This window comes from Streptopelia decaocto, assembly GCF_964273445.1.
Source record: "Streptopelia decaocto genome assembly, chromosome: 2".
NCBI lineage: Eukaryota > Metazoa > Chordata > Aves > Columbiformes > Columbidae > Streptopelia > Streptopelia decaocto.
The window spans coordinates 69,870,608-69,888,142 of NC_138655.1; the positions used below are offsets into that span (position 1 = coordinate 69,870,608).

The 17,535-nt window shown below is 36.4% G+C and overlaps 1 protein-coding gene across 3 annotated transcripts in view; it reads left to right on the top strand.

Annotated features, from left to right (window-relative positions):
- The window catches only part of GALNT1 (polypeptide N-acetylgalactosaminyltransferase 1), a 90,421-nt gene that overhangs the window by 58,789 nt on the left and 14,097 nt on the right, over nucleotides 1-17,535 (top strand). For all 3 annotated transcript variants that reach the window (XM_082046927.1, XM_082046928.1, XM_082046929.1), the window contains 4 exons: nucleotides 7,814-7,980; nucleotides 13,503-13,710; nucleotides 15,308-15,478; nucleotides 16,914-17,031. In XM_082046927.1, the coding sequence (XP_081903053.1) occupies nucleotides 7,814-7,980; nucleotides 13,503-13,710; nucleotides 15,308-15,478; nucleotides 16,914-17,031 (664 nt within the window). The remainder of the gene's footprint in view (nucleotides 1-7,813; nucleotides 7,981-13,502; nucleotides 13,711-15,307; nucleotides 15,479-16,913; nucleotides 17,032-17,535) is intronic.

Here is a 17,535-nt window from a genome sequence, read left to right on the forward strand (position 1 = left end):
AAGCATGTGAGGTATTAAAGACTTTACAATTCTTTCAAGCAGGAATATTTTTTCATCTGGGTTTTGTGGTGCGTATAGCCTGTTACTGGGCCACTGTAGAGCCAATATTTGAAAATGTTCTTGTTCATGTTGACTTAGTGAGTCAGCTGGAAGAAATTACCTATAAATTTTAAAAATCAGTTGCTTCCTGTAAACCATTTTTAAAATATATAGACATATACACATGTATATATGCATGTGTGTGTCTGTATATACACGCAAACATTTGGCAGTCTCATTTTTAGTTGTGAGTGTCTTCTGTTTTGGATGAGCAGCCATATCCTGAACTTTATTCAAATTGATAGGTCAAGTGTGGAAAATAATTTGGCTGGAGAACTTAAGGTTCAGTTTCAGTCTTTGAGGACAGAATTGGTTTTACTTCTGTCAAGACGTGTTCCGGTGATCACTTTCAGGATAAGGAAAACAGTTATTTGCAGCTTATTATCTTTCTGAAATTCTGCTTGAATTCTGTAACCACAATGGTTTTAAGGACCATTTTGGATTTTGTTTCCAGGGTCTAAAGAAGATTTCTACTTGACTCATGAGATAATGCGACCTTTCTTATATCCAAATGTTTGAGATCAGAAGAAAGGAAAATTTCATACTCTTGATGTCAGGTAAATTATGTAATACTATTGAAGGCAGACATTAAGCAGGCTGAATGGAAATGCTCAAATAATAAGGGATTTGCCTGCATTCAGGTAAACAGTTCAGAAAGGTTAATTGCAGTTGTGATAGGAATTATAGAAGTGAGTACCTCTTTCTAAACCAAATTGTTCTGATTTGATTGGAAGAAGCAACTTAAGGGGTAGTGTGAAGTTTTGTCACAACCTTATCTGCAGGGCTGTCTCTTTGTGCAACCCCAAGATAAAGCTGTGGTTGTGTGCAAAGTCTGTGTAGTGCAGAGTGGTTTGGCATGTTGTGATAGTCAGTGATTCCATCTTTCTCATAATTATTGCTTTTAGCCCTTTCAGCTGAGTTGTTTCTTGTGTGAAAATGAGATCTTTATCCAGCTTAATTGTCTTCAATTTGGGGGCTTGGAATATTGCTAAAATTTATGTTGGAAGCAGGTTTATTAACATCCTTGTTTGTAATGATATCATGAGGCAGCTGCTCATATCCAGGAAAGACTAAGTCAGTGTTTACCAGAAACACACCACTTGACTTAAGTGCTGGTGGTTCTTGCTGTGGTATTTTGACACTTTCTTTGCCACCCCTGCTACAGGGCGTTATCCTCTGATGAAAATGTAGTCAATCTCAGCAGCTTCAGGGTGACTCTGAGTCTTGTTTCAAAATGTTTTAATCCATGATTTAAGTAGAGGAGTTTTTGCATTGGGCATAGCTCTGCCTCAGCTTTGTTAGATTAGGTTACCTGCAGACTATAGCTTTTGACAAATGGACAGGTACACAACAGAGTACTGATATTTTATGACACTGCAGTGATATTCAACAGATAGGCATAATTAAAGCCTGAGGTTTCATGAGGGGAGTTCAAATTTTCTGATTTTCTTCTGTATTGATCTGGCATTAACTTTTGGTAACCTCAGTAGAAAATAAATGTGTATTCTCACGTCTAAGGGTAATGATGCTTACTTCCAGAAGTTCCAGTATAGTTTAATACTGAAGAGTATGCTGTTTGTACTGCATCAGTAATATTAAACAGATTTATTACAGAGGCTGTGCTGTGTAGCATTTCCTCAAAACTTCAGCTCTAATGTGGTTTTCAGCAAGACTTGGATTATTTGTTTGTCAAATTTGAAGTTCTGGGATACAGTTTATTTATAACTGCAGCTTTTAGTTATAACTGCTGTTTGTAGCATTCAAAAGAAAAGATTTTACTAGATTTGTAAGATGACTAAATAAGTTTCCTCCCCTGCCCCAATCTGTTGCTAGTATGGCTTTCAAGAACGAATCAGCTCTGGACTATCACACTGCGCATACGAGGTCCGGTCTGAGCTCCACTGGGATTTCCCAACTGATCCATTTAGTGCACAGGAGACACTTGTGCTTGTGTTTCATCTCTGTCCTTTACCAGGGTGCTCTGAGTTGTGTGCACTGGGCTAGAAAACGAAGGTTGAGTACATGTTTTACTGTTGTTAATGTTTCTGAGCCGCTGACAATTATTGATCATTCCTTGTTCCTATGAAAGGCTGGTAGAATCTGGGAATAAAATTGATATCAAGTATAGCAAATGTGACTCAGGTAGCATTTAAGTTTATTGATTTTTGTATTTAGGTATGCACGAGTGGCCTCATTTTGAAAATTTTATATTTTGAAAAAAATACTCTGTTACTTGTCCTCTCATTGCTCCTCTATGGAGAATAACCTGTTGGCAGCATCAGAAGAGGTCGAGATCTGCCCTGTAGTATTTAGAAATAGAGCATCTGTTTCTAATGGAGACTATAAATAAGATGTCATGTTTCTAGAAAATTACCTATTTTTTTTTTTTTATGTTTTGCCTTAGTGAATGAGAATTTTTGTCATTGTGTCTCACTGCATAAACATTGTGGTAGTGTATAATTGATTTCCTACAAGACCTCTACCTTGTTTGTTACTTTTTTTGAGGGTATGATTCTTTGGCCTGTGAAATAAAAGTATCTAAGAGCTATCGGGATATTAAATCCCATTTTATTACATTACTTTCAGAAATGATTTAGCATGAATTTGAAGGATATGCAAACAGATCACTGCTAACATTGTAAATATTTGTTTTCCAAGATACATTGATATTACACATGTAGCACTCAATCTTGGGTTTTAGGAATAGTTTCTAACTAAATTGATCCATGAATACAATTTCATAGTATTGATAAAATGCCAAGTGCTATTCTGTAATGAGATGCCTGCACAGTTGCATTTTTTCAAGGTAATATTTGAGGTGTTTGTGAAAGCCCCAGCGGTAGACAGAAGGAGGTGGCATTAGGACACTGAAGGGCGGTGTCCTGAGCTCCTGGCGCCTCGGTGTCTCTGCTGCCGATGGTTGGAGTGGGTGAGACTTGTTGTTCTCAGAGCTGGGCACTGAGAAGAGCAAAGATAGCTATCAAAAGAATTTAACGTTCTGAGGAATTCAAATGAAGGATCTTGTAAGATGACCTAATAGATTTCCTCTGTCCCTGCACTGAAGCTTCTTCTCATTCATTTGCTGACATGAGAAGAGAGAGAGTCTTCCAGTTCTGCCAGGTGTCAAGGAGGTTTGAGAATATGTGGTTGTGCTGATGTAGGAAGCTGAAGATGAAAAGTTGTCATCTTTCCTTGCCAGATGGTGCTGAAGCAGCATTTAAACTCTGAGATTTAACAGCTTAATTTTATTTGGACTGAATTGCCTTACTTGATGTCTCCTCTAGGTTATTTTTGTAATATCTCCTGTGAACTATTTGTACTCTGGGCTGAAAGAGAAAATAGGAAGGCAGTTTATTCAGAGGCTCTTCAAGTACATTTGCAGTAGCATCAGGTAGTTTTCAAGTGGCTATACATAATCCATTTAATAAAATTCTCCTTGAGATTTTTTTTTCGAACCATCTCCCTAGCTAAAATGTGCAGAGGTTCTATATAAGATTCAATTAACATCTTCACGAAAAATCATGATAGTGGAGAAGTATAATCCAACTCATAGTTGCTACTGACCTTCAATTTAAAAAAAATTTGTAATGGATTTTAAACTTCGAAATCAGGCTACAGGGTGTTAGGGACAACAACTTGTATTTATTTTGATGTCACTGTTCTTATCCTAGCATGTGTGTATAACAGTGCTAAATATGTCCTCCTTCGTTTGCTTGTAGTCCGTTAAACTTGAATTCAAGTTCTGAAGGATTTGAATCTGTTACACTGCCTTGTGCTGTTGGGGAGATAATGGCCTATGAGTAACCATGTAGTAATAAGGGATCAGGCCAAAGTATTTTGAATATATAGTGTAAAATTGCAAAAAGGTCAAATTCCATGAAAATGTGTATGAGCATCTTACAGAGCTTGGAGCAGCGTCATGTCTTTACAGTCCTGTGGCTACTTTGTAAAACAACTTTGAAAGGTATAGCTTGTTAACCTAGGGGTTTTTTTCTGAAATCTGTTGGGGCATTAAAGATCTTGGATGACTTTGATTTTATTTCCTAATTAATTTTGCATTTTCTTTCCTAATTACATGAAAGGAAGAAATCAAATATTAGGGAAGAATACAAGGCTAATGCAGTTGAAGCTGGGGATTTCAGTGCATGAGAGGGAGACTTGCCATCAAATAAAGAACATTACTCTTTTCAGCACTGGAATGTGTACATTAAGAAATGTAGACTAATGAGGCTTTATGTCCTGATCATATTTCAACAATCTGGCCTGTTCTTTTTCTGTGTGTTTAGGTAATAGGGCAGTAAGTCTCTGCTTGCATTTAAAGTGTCTGACATTTTGGGGGAGTTTCCACAGTCTAAATAATATATGGAGTGACATTAGCCAAGAGTTTGCATGATGAATGCCATAGATTAAGAAAAGGATGATGCATTCCATGTGAAGTAGAAATTCTCAGCTGCTGTTTGGAGCCTTCATTAAATTACTGGAGATGGTATGCCTTCCTAATATTATGCACTCAATTTTAAAACTGTTTGAGGCATGATTCAACAAAAGGAACATAATGTATTAGTGGTGAATTAAAATTCAAATTATCCTCAATTCATACCCTGTGTGTCATACCCCTCGTGGTTATATTCCACTACTAATGTTGCATAACTGTTGGTTGAAACTAATTCTGTGTTTTAAATTACATAGTAATCCCTTTCTGGGGTAATTTGTCTTCAAATGAAAGACAAAAAGGATTCTTAATTTAAATGTTTTTAGTACGGATAAAACACAAGGTTTACATAGAAAGCTAATGATCTGATCACAGGTGTCAATTGTTCTGTTTTATTTTTCTTATGTTCTGCAGCAATATGTTCCTGGAGGGCAAGAAGTGTATGTCAGTGTTTTCAAAATTAGAAACAGAGGTTTTTATTTTTATGTATTCACAAGAATTTGTACAAGTACAGCTAAAAGGTGTATATAAAAAGGCAGATAAAAAGAGTATTAAAAATTGGATATTGTGCTATTAATTCTTTCGTTTAGCCTGTCTGCATAAATGAATCTTTCCAGAATAACTTCAAACCAAACACTTTATTAAGAATAACATTGAGAAATTTCCAAGCCAGTTTATTTATGGAACACCCTCGTGTTCAGCGTGCCAGCCTTTTTACATATTGATAAACAAGCCAGTCCAGGGTTGCCCAGAAAAGGCTGATTTCTGGGGGTGAGAACAGGCAAGTCTTGTTATGGAGAGGAGAATGTTCACTTTCTGCAGGACAGGGCAGTGGAATTGCCTTGTAATGGGGAGAAGTGTCCCAAAAAATCTTGTAAGCTGCCTTCTTAGTGCTAAAATTTTCCTCTTCAAAGACAGATCTCAAATGTTTTGATATATCTATGCTTGGGGCAGTGTGATGGTTTATAAACATGGTAGTCCCTGAGCACTTGGCTGGCTTTTATTATACCGATTCATTGATTTGAGCTTAGTAAAATCTTCTGTAAAACCATTAAAAAACAAAAACAAAAAAAAACACTGCAACAACAACAACAAAAAATGGAGATGAGAGATTTCATATTACAATAGTAGATCTTGTGGGCACCCCAGCAATATATTCCTGGTGAATGACACATTGTTATTGCTTTTCACGGAGAACTGCCAACAGGCTTCTCTCAACTTTTTTACAAATATTCTGCCAAAAAGTAGAGGAACAATTGATGGATTTGCATTACTACTGTAGCTGACAGTCTACAATCAGACACTTATTTTCTGATCTACGGAACAGTGCAGCAGAAGGAATAAAACCCTGAGAATTTGTTTTTAAAGTGGCAAAATAGGCTGAACAAGTGACAAACATGGGGGGAAAATTATTTGGCTTGTGTATTGAACTTTTCATCTGAAAATCATAGCATCTTTGAAAAGCTGTTTTATTTTCTAAGTGATACCACAGAAAAAACTTTCCCAGTTGGCATGGGTTTTTTTATACATGAATTAAATGAAAAAAGCACAGGGATGTATGTCTACTTTCCCTAAGGAATTTATGATGCTCACTTCAGTGTGATGAATAATTTAATTTAGCCATAATTGTAGATTAATATAATATTGAAGTTGGTGCCTGATGCTACAAAGATACCATTTCTTCAGTTCTCAGAAATGAAACATGATTCCACAGAAGCTCTTCCAGATATTTCTTGAATTGTACCTGGATTTACTGATCTTCTGAGGGATCTCAGCGCACGCTGGGTTTTTGTCACCACTTCCGAGCTGAAATAACTGTGTGCTGTCAGAGCTACTCTCACTGAGAAGAGCTCTGGCTCATCAAGTTATGCAGCAAATGAAATATTCATGCTGGGAGCCTGGTTTTGGCTGACGCTCCTGGTGTCACTGCTTGGGGTGGGATTAGATGCTGACACCATGAATCCTGTATTTGTGAGGCTGCTCCTTCAAACTTGTTCTTATGTATTTAGAGTGGAGGAAATGCATTATGCACTTCTCAAAACCTCAGACAGCACCGCTGTTAAGACGGTAGCCATGCATACTTGTTAATGTATTTTAATAGAATTTAGATCAGATTACATTACAATGAATTGACTCAGTAGTTTGGGATCTAATAAAAACTTGTTGTTTGGAATGAAGGTCCATTGAATGTATCACTTTTTCCACTTCAGTGTTTCCTTGTGTCTGAGATCTGCACGTATATCTTTAGCTTTGATTCTTAAAGGGTTTAGTGCCATCGAATCTTATGTAAATTTCTGTGTGTGATTTTTGAATACGCAGGAGGAACAGGTCTGTGCAGGGAACACTTAAATTTGTATGGTTATTTTTTAGAGCAGAATTATATTTTCAGAATCGCTGAGAGTACTTTTTGTACAGCATATTGATTTTACTAGGAGATACTGAAAATATTACCTTCGTTAAGGTATTGCGGAGTATAAAATGTTGGCTGCATGTGGAGTTCCATTGCATAGATGTTCTGTATATACACTATTGAGAGAGCTAAACCTATAGTCTTCCTCTCAAACTTCGATATGTGAATATAATTATCTTTTAATTTGATGAACCTTTATAGTACTTCCAACATACGTACAGTGAGAAGAAAGAAAACCCTCTTTGTATAATAAAAACACATTGTATTATGAAATATACCTAACTTGCCAGTATTACAGATAGCCTGCTTATAGTCTTGACTGTTTCCAAACATGAACTCTTTATCTCTGTTAGTTATTACCTGGTTTTATTCATTATATACTTTTAATTGCATTTACTTCGTAGTTTGGTTGTCGTTTCTTATCTTGTGTCTGTCTCTCTCCGTTGCCCCTCTGTCTCCATTACAGTACTAAAGTTTTCCCCTTGCCCTCAGGGGGAATGCAAGCCTAAATTAGCGGCTTGGATTAGTATATCTGGAGATGCTACTCTTCACAAAATAGGGGCAGTGGAAATAAATAATCTGTCGTCATCTCTGTGTGTTAGCAGTGTGGATGTTTCTTTCATTTGTAGAATAGGTTATTGAATTGAGGTTCTCCTTTCTTAGTGGTAGGATGGAATATATAAATGTATATGTAAAAGTCAGGGTGTTTTTTTGATACAAATATAAATCTGTAGCTTTTGCTCCTTTGTCATACTTTGCCTATGATTGGTATATTATGAATGTTACTGTTGATGCCCAGAAATAAACCTCAAAATTGCAGTTCTAACTGAAGGCTTGACCTTTACAAATATATGCCTTATTTTTGTTTATAGGTGTAAAACGAAGGTGTATCCAGACAACCTTCCCACGACAAGCGTTGTCATTGTTTTTCACAATGAGGCTTGGAGCACACTTCTACGAACTGTTCATAGTGTGATAAACCGGTCACCACGACACATGCTGGAAGAAATCGTCCTCGTCGATGATGCCAGTGAAAGAGGTAATGATAACGTCGATGCCTTAGCTTGCTGCTCTTCTTATTTCAAAAATTGAGACTGACTTTCTACTGTTTTAGTGGTCCTCAGCAAAACAGTAGCTGAGGCAAGGGAAGGCAGAGTGAGCAGTGCTCATTTTGGAATACAGGTGGGTCATTCTCCACTGAAAACTGCTGTAAGTTTATCTGTCTGACTACTTTTCTGTTGACAGTGCAGTGGAGTGTGTTTGCTAGTGACTTTATCCTATTACAGCTTTCATGTTGTGCGTTTAGAATTTTAACACATTCCTAAAGCTTGAGGGCATTTAATACTTGAATCACCTGGTGGCTAATAGCAAAGACAGCTCTGTTCCTCACACACATCCAACTTTACTGTCATTGCCACCATCAAGCTTGGTGTTCAGAGGGTTTAATTTTGATTATTCAGTTCATAGGAGGTTCAAATTCAGTTTCTATGCTATAAGAGATTCTGCTTTTTAATAACAAGTGCTCCAGCTGAAAATTCTGTATTACAGAAACTTTCAATGTGTAATGAGACTGATAGACAAAATAATATCACAGAAATAAAAATAATGTTCTGTATAATACTTGATATTTCATTTCAGTTAATAGTTGATATTTGGCTTGTTGCTTAATTGATCTTCCTCGGTGGCATGGGTTATAAAGCATAATTTGGGGGATATTTTTTTTCTTGTGTTTGTAAATGGAGATGAGATGGTAATATGGGGCTTTTTTCATCCAAAACTTTTCTATATTTTTATATTGAATCACCCTTTTTCTATATTTCTGCATGGAAAATTTTCCACTAGGAATAATAGCTAGTAGGCCGCTACAAAACAGTCTTGGCAGCCATGAGCTGTGGCTGTTACCTGTATCAACAGGAATTCTCATGCTTTACAGAATCATTTCAGTTGGAAGAGCCCCTCAGGATCATCGAGTTGAACCATAACCTAACCTAAATCTAGCACTAAATCATGTCCCTAAGAACCTTGTCTAAACACCTTTTAAACCCCTCCAGGGATGGTGACTCCACCACTTCCCTGGGCAGCCTGTTCCACGGCCTGACAACCGTTCTGTCACAGAAGGGTTTTTACACCCAGCATCCTGACATCTCTGCCTGATGCTTCTGATTCCAGTGGTGTAAAATCTGTGCTCTACTGCTTATGGTAATTCCAGCTTCAGAGCAAGATGGCAGATTGTTGTCCAAACAAGATCTGCGTATGAAGAGAGAGACCAGATTTCAGATAATATGGTCTAAGTAACATTATAGTGCATGGTTTACAATGGTTTTAACAGGAAGTTTGATCATAGCTAGTAGCCATTATAATGATTAACAGGAGTTTTGTAGCTGAAGAACTTCAGGAGTGGATTTTTGGACTTCACATCTAATGTGGTAGAAAGTATAATGAGTTTCTTCTTTAGGTTGCATGTGTGTATGATGCCTTAGTATATTAACTGATCTATTCCAAGCTGTGTCAGTCTAGATAGAGTACAGCTGGTTGTGGAATAGCTGAGTAGACTAAAGAAAGATCATACCAGCTAAACTGAGCTTTGACTAACCTGTTTTCTGAGGGAAGCCTAGCTCATGCACTCAGGTTGTGTTTGCACTTGTATCAGTCTGTATTCCTTTCCTCTCTTGGGCACCCTCACTTGCTTATGCTTTCCTACCTGATGCCAACTTCAGCTGCTTCAGCCAGTTTCAGTGCAATTTGGAAGAAGGGACAGAGGCCTTAAATACAATTACTTTCTGGCAGCAGAGGAGGAATGCCCATGCAAAGGACAAGGCTGCTACCTCAATATATTCCAGATTGAATGAGAGGTGTGATTAGCTTTTGCTTTTAGAAAGACAAATGATCAAGTGTTCGCTGTTTTCCCTTACAGGGAATTTGTAATTACACCCCTCAATTTTGTATTACTCAGGCATCTTTTATTTGTAGTTATTTTCAACAATTACTGAAATCTTTGTTTTGTTTTCCAAAAACTTGTTATGGTTCCAACAAGCATGCTTTTACATTAAACAAAACAAAAGGGTATGATGCCTGAAAATTTGAAGGATTTAGCATGTGCCACTTAAGCATTCTGTTTGTGTTGAGCTAAAATAGCTGACTTTTACAGAAAAAGAAACTGTGCAGCCTGAGTAGTGTATTTTGAATTCTAGCATCAGAGTCAATTTAATTGGAATAAAGTAAGCGTTCAGTCTGCCTGAAGCACTCTTTGTACCTGCTAGTGTCATGCTCTTAGAAGAATGAATTTGCATAATATCACGCACTTATTTACACCGAAAAGAAAAGCTTTGGAGAAACAAGACATATCTGTAACATCGTTCTCTAGTTACTGATCAGAATAACATGTTTAGTTTTTAAGTATTGAACTTTGGTAACTATTTAAAAAAAAAAAAAATAGTTAACAGGAGAGATCAGGATTTGTCAGTATTTAAAACTAGGTCAACATTGAATAGACAAGCATGGTAGCCAGATTGCATCAGGATACACTTAGTTATACAGGTACAGATCAAAGCAATGTAACCAAAACTAAATTCCTGTCAAGAACATCTTGTAAAAGCATTCACACTTCTTAAAACGATGTTTGTGTGCTTATATGTGATAAATCTATGTTTTACTGTAGTTTAATAGAAAAAGTTTGAAACTTAGTTTTCATTTATATTCATATAAATGTGACTCCGTAATAGAATTGGCAAGTTATTTTTCAACTTATGCACCTACTTCGCTTGAACTCAATGCATTTGTTATTTTGGCTTTCGTAGTTCTGCTACTGCCAGAGAAGATGCTCTTTAAACTGTCCATAATCCTAGGTAAAATTTTGCACCCTTTTGATACAGAAAAAGTTTGAAAGGAATATCCAACAGAAAAAGCTAAATGAAACTAAAGTTATAACTCTGAAAATACGTGAATTATTGTTCCAAGTAGAAGTGTTTGTGTGTTGGGTTTGTTTGCTTGTTCGTTTGTTTTTAATATTATCAAACCTTATGCTCTGTTTGAAGTGTATGAAGCAATGCTAGAAATGTACTCAGCTATCAGCCTGAGTCACTCATAAGGAACTGACTGTAATGCATAAAACTTTTCATTTGAGGGTTTAATAGAGGATTTAGTATAAATATGATCAATAGGTTTGTATAGAAAATCTCTACAGCTTGATTCTGGCATTTCTTGTAGGCCAAAATATGTTGCATACATTGAAGGACTATTCAGTGCTCTGGAGAGAGAGAAAATATGCTACTTAGATTTGAACGTTTAACCCTAACTGCTGGTAGCAAAGGAACACCAGAAATCTTTATGCCCGAGTTATTTTCCATTCTTTTGTTGGGATGAGACATCAAGCTTTACCTTTTTGCTTATTTTGCTGAAGATCTACTCATTTTTTAAGGGCACAGTTACTGAATGTCTGGCACAATGTTTTGTTTCTGGGACTACTCCCTTCTGAAGTTTGGAACAAGGGGGTAGTTCATAAGAATATTTTTATGGACGTGATTAAACATGGGAGGACTGTTCTTAACCATATTCCCTCCATAGTGAAAACACTGCACATATCTGTGATTGTTTCTTAGAGGAAAAAAATAAAGTCGAAAAGTACTTGAAAAAATCAATTGAAATTTGTGATACTTTGCAGAGAAAATGTAGGTAAGACTTAAAATTTTTATATGCAGTATGTTGACCAGGACTTACTGCAATGTAACTTCCTGGTTTATGCTAATTCGTGACTGGCTGCAGCCATATTATTGAAATCATTCTTCCTCTCTTCCTTCTGGCAGAATTTTATCATCCTGTTAATGTAACTCTGCATTCAGGGGCTGATACCCCAGCCCATATTCACTCAGCTTTGAGTGGTTAGAAATACTTTAAAAGCTTATCATTGCTACACGTTAAATGCGTAGATGAAGATCCTGATTTGTGTGACTGGCTCATGAGATGCTTAGCATAGAGAGAAATGCTTCACTGGTTTATCCTCTTTGTATATATCATGGGAGCCATATACATTAAAACTATAACAATTACCATGATACTACTTTGTTTGTGTGGTTTTTTTAAATTAGTGGCTTTGGAAAGCTACACAGTAAAGAGATGAGATTATATTTGCTACAGACTCAGCTAAATGATCTCTGTTTGTGCTCAACCCCCAAAGGCCTGCAAAATGTTTAGACATGTACACTTGGTTTGTAACAATAAACATTTATTAATTTGAGTTTCTGTTAATATGCAAAATAAGAATTAGCTTGCTCTGAGTTTCTCTGGAGACAAACATTTAGGATCTATCAACATCTTAGGCTCTTTTAGTGCAGTTCAGCTTTCAAGATATGTCAGAACTTATTTCTGTGGGTTTTGGTGACAGTCCGACAATGTGCAGAAAAAAATGAGGAGGCGATTAGAACTCATTCATCCGAGCACTGCTAAGGAATGGTAATCACCCTCAGGTCAGCTCTGCCTCTTGAGATTTACAAAACAGCCACTAAGAGTTCATGCTGTGCTTCCCCCCCGCTCCAGTGTCACACTTGTTCTTGTATGAGTTACTTACCATCGTATGCTAAATCCTACTACAGACTTTGCACTGTTGTAGTACAACTCCCATGTGCTTTGAGTGTATAATCTAATATATTCTGTAGCTGTGTTTTAAGGCTATTTTGCTGTTTTTACAAGTTTGAAATCTGCAAGTTATTGCAGGAGTCTGTTTCTGTGACTGTCAATTGCATTCTTCCTCAATTCTTAGTTCTTCTTTCTGCATCATCCATCATAGTCTAATTTTTTATGATGGGCAAAAACTGTGCCTGGCAATGGGAAATTTCTTAATTTGGCAGCTCTTTGTAATGCAAGTAATTATGAGTCTTTAGGCAAATGGTAGTCAGTTATGGCTGTTCTATTTTAAATAACTTACTCCTCAGCTACACTGAGGTTTGTTGGTGCTGCAGATATTCATTTATGTATGGCTGATTTTTGTCTTTGTTTTTAGGTGATATAGTGATAATTTAATAGAAAAAAAATATTAGCCAGATCTAGAGAAAGCACAATTGAAAAATCAATTTGATCGTGTTTTAAACTGCTTGTAAAGAAATCATCTGTAAGTTATGTTCCTGTAGGAAGTAATTTCTTGTGTTCAGCTAGTCGGGTCACTTTCTGCATTTTCTTGGTAGAAAACTGTTATGTCCAAGAGCACTTATGCATATGTTTTTGAAAGCAAGTGTCACATCTACTCCATGATAAAAACTTGCTTATCCCACCTGGTTTCTGTGTAAACATTGTACACTCTCTCAATTTTTGTGTTTTCCATAATGAAAAGGAGGAAGAATTTCCTGCTCAAGCAAATGAAACACATGGTGATGTGGAAGGGCATATTGTGAAGTGTAGAATAAGCAGCAGAGGAAACGTAACTGAGAAAGTAGGAAAAGGCTAAAAAAGAAATGAGAAAATGTCTCTTGTTTCAAGTCTCTTCATATAAAACAGAAAACAAACAAACAAACAAAAAAACCCCTGAGCTATGTAACTGACACTTTCCCTGGTTTTGATTCTTCTTTGCAGACTTCTTGAAAAGACCACTGGAGAGTTACGTGAAAAAGTTAAAAGTACCTGTTCATGTGATTCGAATGGAACAGCGTTCTGGTTTGATTAGAGCCAGATTAAAGGGGGCTGCTGCTTCTAAAGGCCAGGTCATCACCTTCTTAGATGCTCATTGTGAATGTACAGTAGGCTGGCTTGAACCTCTGCTGGCAAGGATCAAAGCTGACAGGTAATTATCCATCTATTGGTCCATGTTGTTTTACTTTGTTATTAAGAAATGTTTCAAGTATTACAATATAGACTACAAGCAAATACTTTCTTTCTGAAGGGCTGGATAAATTATGTACTTCTCGTTTGTATAAGGATAAAAGGGTAGTTCAGTGGAACTTTCAACAAGTAAAACTTGGTTTAACATGAAGCTCGTATTAGGATGCATGGGATAATGTGTTAAATAGCAGGAGATCTGAGCATGAATGGAGTTGAGAGAACAGTGGAATTTGAGTTTTTTTGTCTTCAGCCTGGCCTGTTCCTTCATGAATTTGGGAAGATATTCTTGAGGAAGAAATGGAAACCCCGATCTCATGTAACACCAACACTTTGAGCAAGAGTTGTCAGGCTTACCGTGTTTCAGGTTCTCATTGTGATTTCTTTATTTAGTAGCATATTTCTATTGTGGAAGTCTGTGCTGTGACTTCATCTTCTGGGATGTGTTTTCTAAAGTTAGAATATTACTGGAGTCATATTCATCTACACTGCAGTATCATAGTTTTCTATTTCTATCATAAGTCACTATTCACAACACTTGTATCCGTGATAGTGTGGTGGAAATTGTATTGAGGAGAAAAAAAGTGGGAGAATCGTCTGCTTTATGAACCATTCATACATCTGAGTAGGAACTCTGTAGTTGCACACCAGTCTGTTAGTGACCAGCATATTACATAGATTAGATATTAAGCATTACAGAGTGTTACAATCTCAGTTTTCTTATGTTTATAGATAAAAATAACTTTTAAAATTTAATGTTACAAAATATAGCATTATATGGTGAAAAAGCTGCAAGTAATAAAAAAATCATTGTTCAGAACTGTCCAAAGACATAATACTAACCTTTAAGCTACCATTAATACACATTTTTGTGGGACTATGATATATAAATTGTTACAATTTTTGCAAATGGCCCAACTGAATGAGTCCTTTGAATTTAGTTGAAACCCTTTAATCTTTTTACAGAGCTTTCCTCCTTGAGGACAGTTATTTAAGTGTCTTTAAGATTATTAGAATTAGTTGCTGTGGGCATATGCATTCATAATATTAGGACAGTGACAAGGAGGCCTCTTTCTATCAATTTTGATGCAGTAGTTATACTTTATTAACAGTGACTGTCATTTCTTAGTACTAAGGGCATATAAGAACACTTCCACAGAGCTAATGACAGAGTTTTAATTTCACGTTACTTTGACCGCTTAACTAGAAATGAAAGCTCTTATTTTCTCTACAATCACTATGAAGCTTTGAAGAACCTATGATCATTTTTTCCATCTGCAGAGGGATGAATATTTATTACTGATAATAATGCAGATACTATTTAGAAAAAAGAGCTTGTATTGCCAAATTGCATCAGAAAAACAAATTTTTATTTAGATGAACTAACCCTAATTAGCAAGACAGAATTTGAGTATGCTCCATGGTATTAATCTATTAAGTACTGTTGTTAAGAGATTACATTGAAAACTTAAATTGTGTATGTTAGACTAAAATGAAAAATAAAAACACTAAAAGCCTTTTTTGACACTGACTAGTAGGTTTTGGTTCTTTCTTTTTTCTAGGAGAACAGTAGTGTGTCCCATCATTGATGTAATTAGCGATGACACCTTCGAATATATGGCAGGTTCTGACATGACCTATGGTGGATTCAACTGGAAGTTGAATTTTCGTTGGTATCCTGTTCCTCAGAGGGAGATGGATCGGCGGAAAGGAGATAGAACCCTTCCTGTTAGGTAGTGAGAAATTATTAAATTGGTAAAAATGTTCACCTGATGTTTATTCGTATCTTTCCTCTATTAATCTTGTAATTAATGAACCATGTTGTAGCATCATTTTTGTCTTATTTGAAGGAACAGCATAAAAGTTCTTTTACGTGGATTGGTTGCTGGTAACTTTTGGTGGCTGTGAAAGAAGCAATCAGCTCATCACTTTAGAAATATTTTTATGTCAATTACTGCCAATTTACTGGCTTTTACTGCTTTATATGCTGATGCAATGGTTTTTACTGAAGCTTATTTTTATCTTTTTTTGACCCTTGGTCTTTTATTTCAACAAAGTAAACCGTATTTTTACAAGATGCATTGGTTTTTGGCATATGTGTGTATATATTTGTGTGTGTGCATACACACAGAAACTCAGTGTCTTCAAAGTGCATTGGATAGGAGGCAAATTTATACTTGCATGTCATGTAGATGTTACGACAAAGGTAATGAGAAACACAGATCAATTGTTAAACACTACATGTTACACACAAGTTAAAACTTAAATTTTCTGGCCTTACCCTTCTGAAAAGTGGGCAATATTTACTTACCATAATGTTGAGGGTATAGTCTTTACTCTTATTTGTTTTTCATTTAAGAAATCCAGAGATCTTGTCAGGATATGGCTAATTTTATTTCCCTCTGCCCCCTAGTTTCCTTTTTAGGGGAAAAAAGCCACATACATTTTTAGTTAGATTGTGACCTAGCTTATATTTTGTGTATGTCAGAAAAGGTTCAAAGCCTTTCAGGAAAAAGACTAGTGTTAGAAAATAATTTATGCTAAAAATGTAAATCACTTGCATACTTGAACTATGAAGTTATATCATCAGCCTAATATATAATTTACCTATTGCGTATTTGTTGACTAAAAGGAAATTTGGGAGATGTTGCTAATGTTAGGAGAAACTAGCAGTTATAATTTTTATACCAGTAAGGAATTTTTGAAGAAAATGTGGATGTAACCCTGACTGTACAATTTTCTTGTATGAAGCAGTAACAGTGAACGCAAGCAGGACACTTCTTGGCCTCCCAGAACTTTTTCAGGAATGGTTGCCAGCAGCATAGATTTTGTGTAACAAACTAGTTTATTTCTTATGAGTTACCAGCATTGGAGGCAGAAGTCTTTCTCAAGAGTGACAGCAGCTTTCTAGGGGCTCTTTCTCTATCCAGACTCCAGTTTGAAGTGAGAAAATAAGCAGAACTGTCACAGACTGCTTCCATCTCTAGAAACTTTTGAGCTAGCAAGTACATCAGTGGTAACTGAATTTGGATGGAAGCCTACTGAACAGGAACATGCTAGGAACTTGAGAAATAAAAAGCCATTTTGTCAGTGTAACTGTGAAGTGTACCTAAGTATATGTTTTCATAGTGACTGATGCCACTTTTTTTCTTCCTACCTCCCCTTCAGGACACCTACAATGGCAGGAGGTCTTTTTTCAATAGACAGAGATTACTTTCAGGAAATCGGAACATATGATGCTGGAATGGATATTTGGGGCGGAGAGAACTTAGAAATTTCCTTCAGGGTAGGTAAAACTCTTCTCTTTTTTATGTTTTGTTACTCAGGGCAGCACATCTTGAGTTCTGTAAAATACAGATCTGCTGCCTGCATCAGCGTCCTCTCTTGTTGCTCTTGGCACTTTGCTTCCTGTCAAGTTCCTCCAATGGAGATATGCAGAGACTGTATCTGTCAGTGAAAAGTGCACGGTGAATAGTTGGCAGAGCTTTTGATTAAAAGATTAGAATGCTCATTCTGAAGAATGAATGTGTGTGTCTGTGTTAAAAGGAGTTCAGTTAGAAAAGCTGACTGGGGAGCATAAGTTAAGGGTGATGTCATCCGTGCACGGTTTAATGTGTCAGTGAAATGTGAGCACCTCTGTTAAAAACTCTCTCTTCTTACTGTTTTCTGGCTTGACGATTGCATGTGTTCATTTGGATGTGGGCCTAACCAGCGTTGTTCTCACTTTTGTTCCTACCAAATAGCGCTACTTTCATTTGTTTTGCTTATCAGCTCGGAGTATATACGTGGA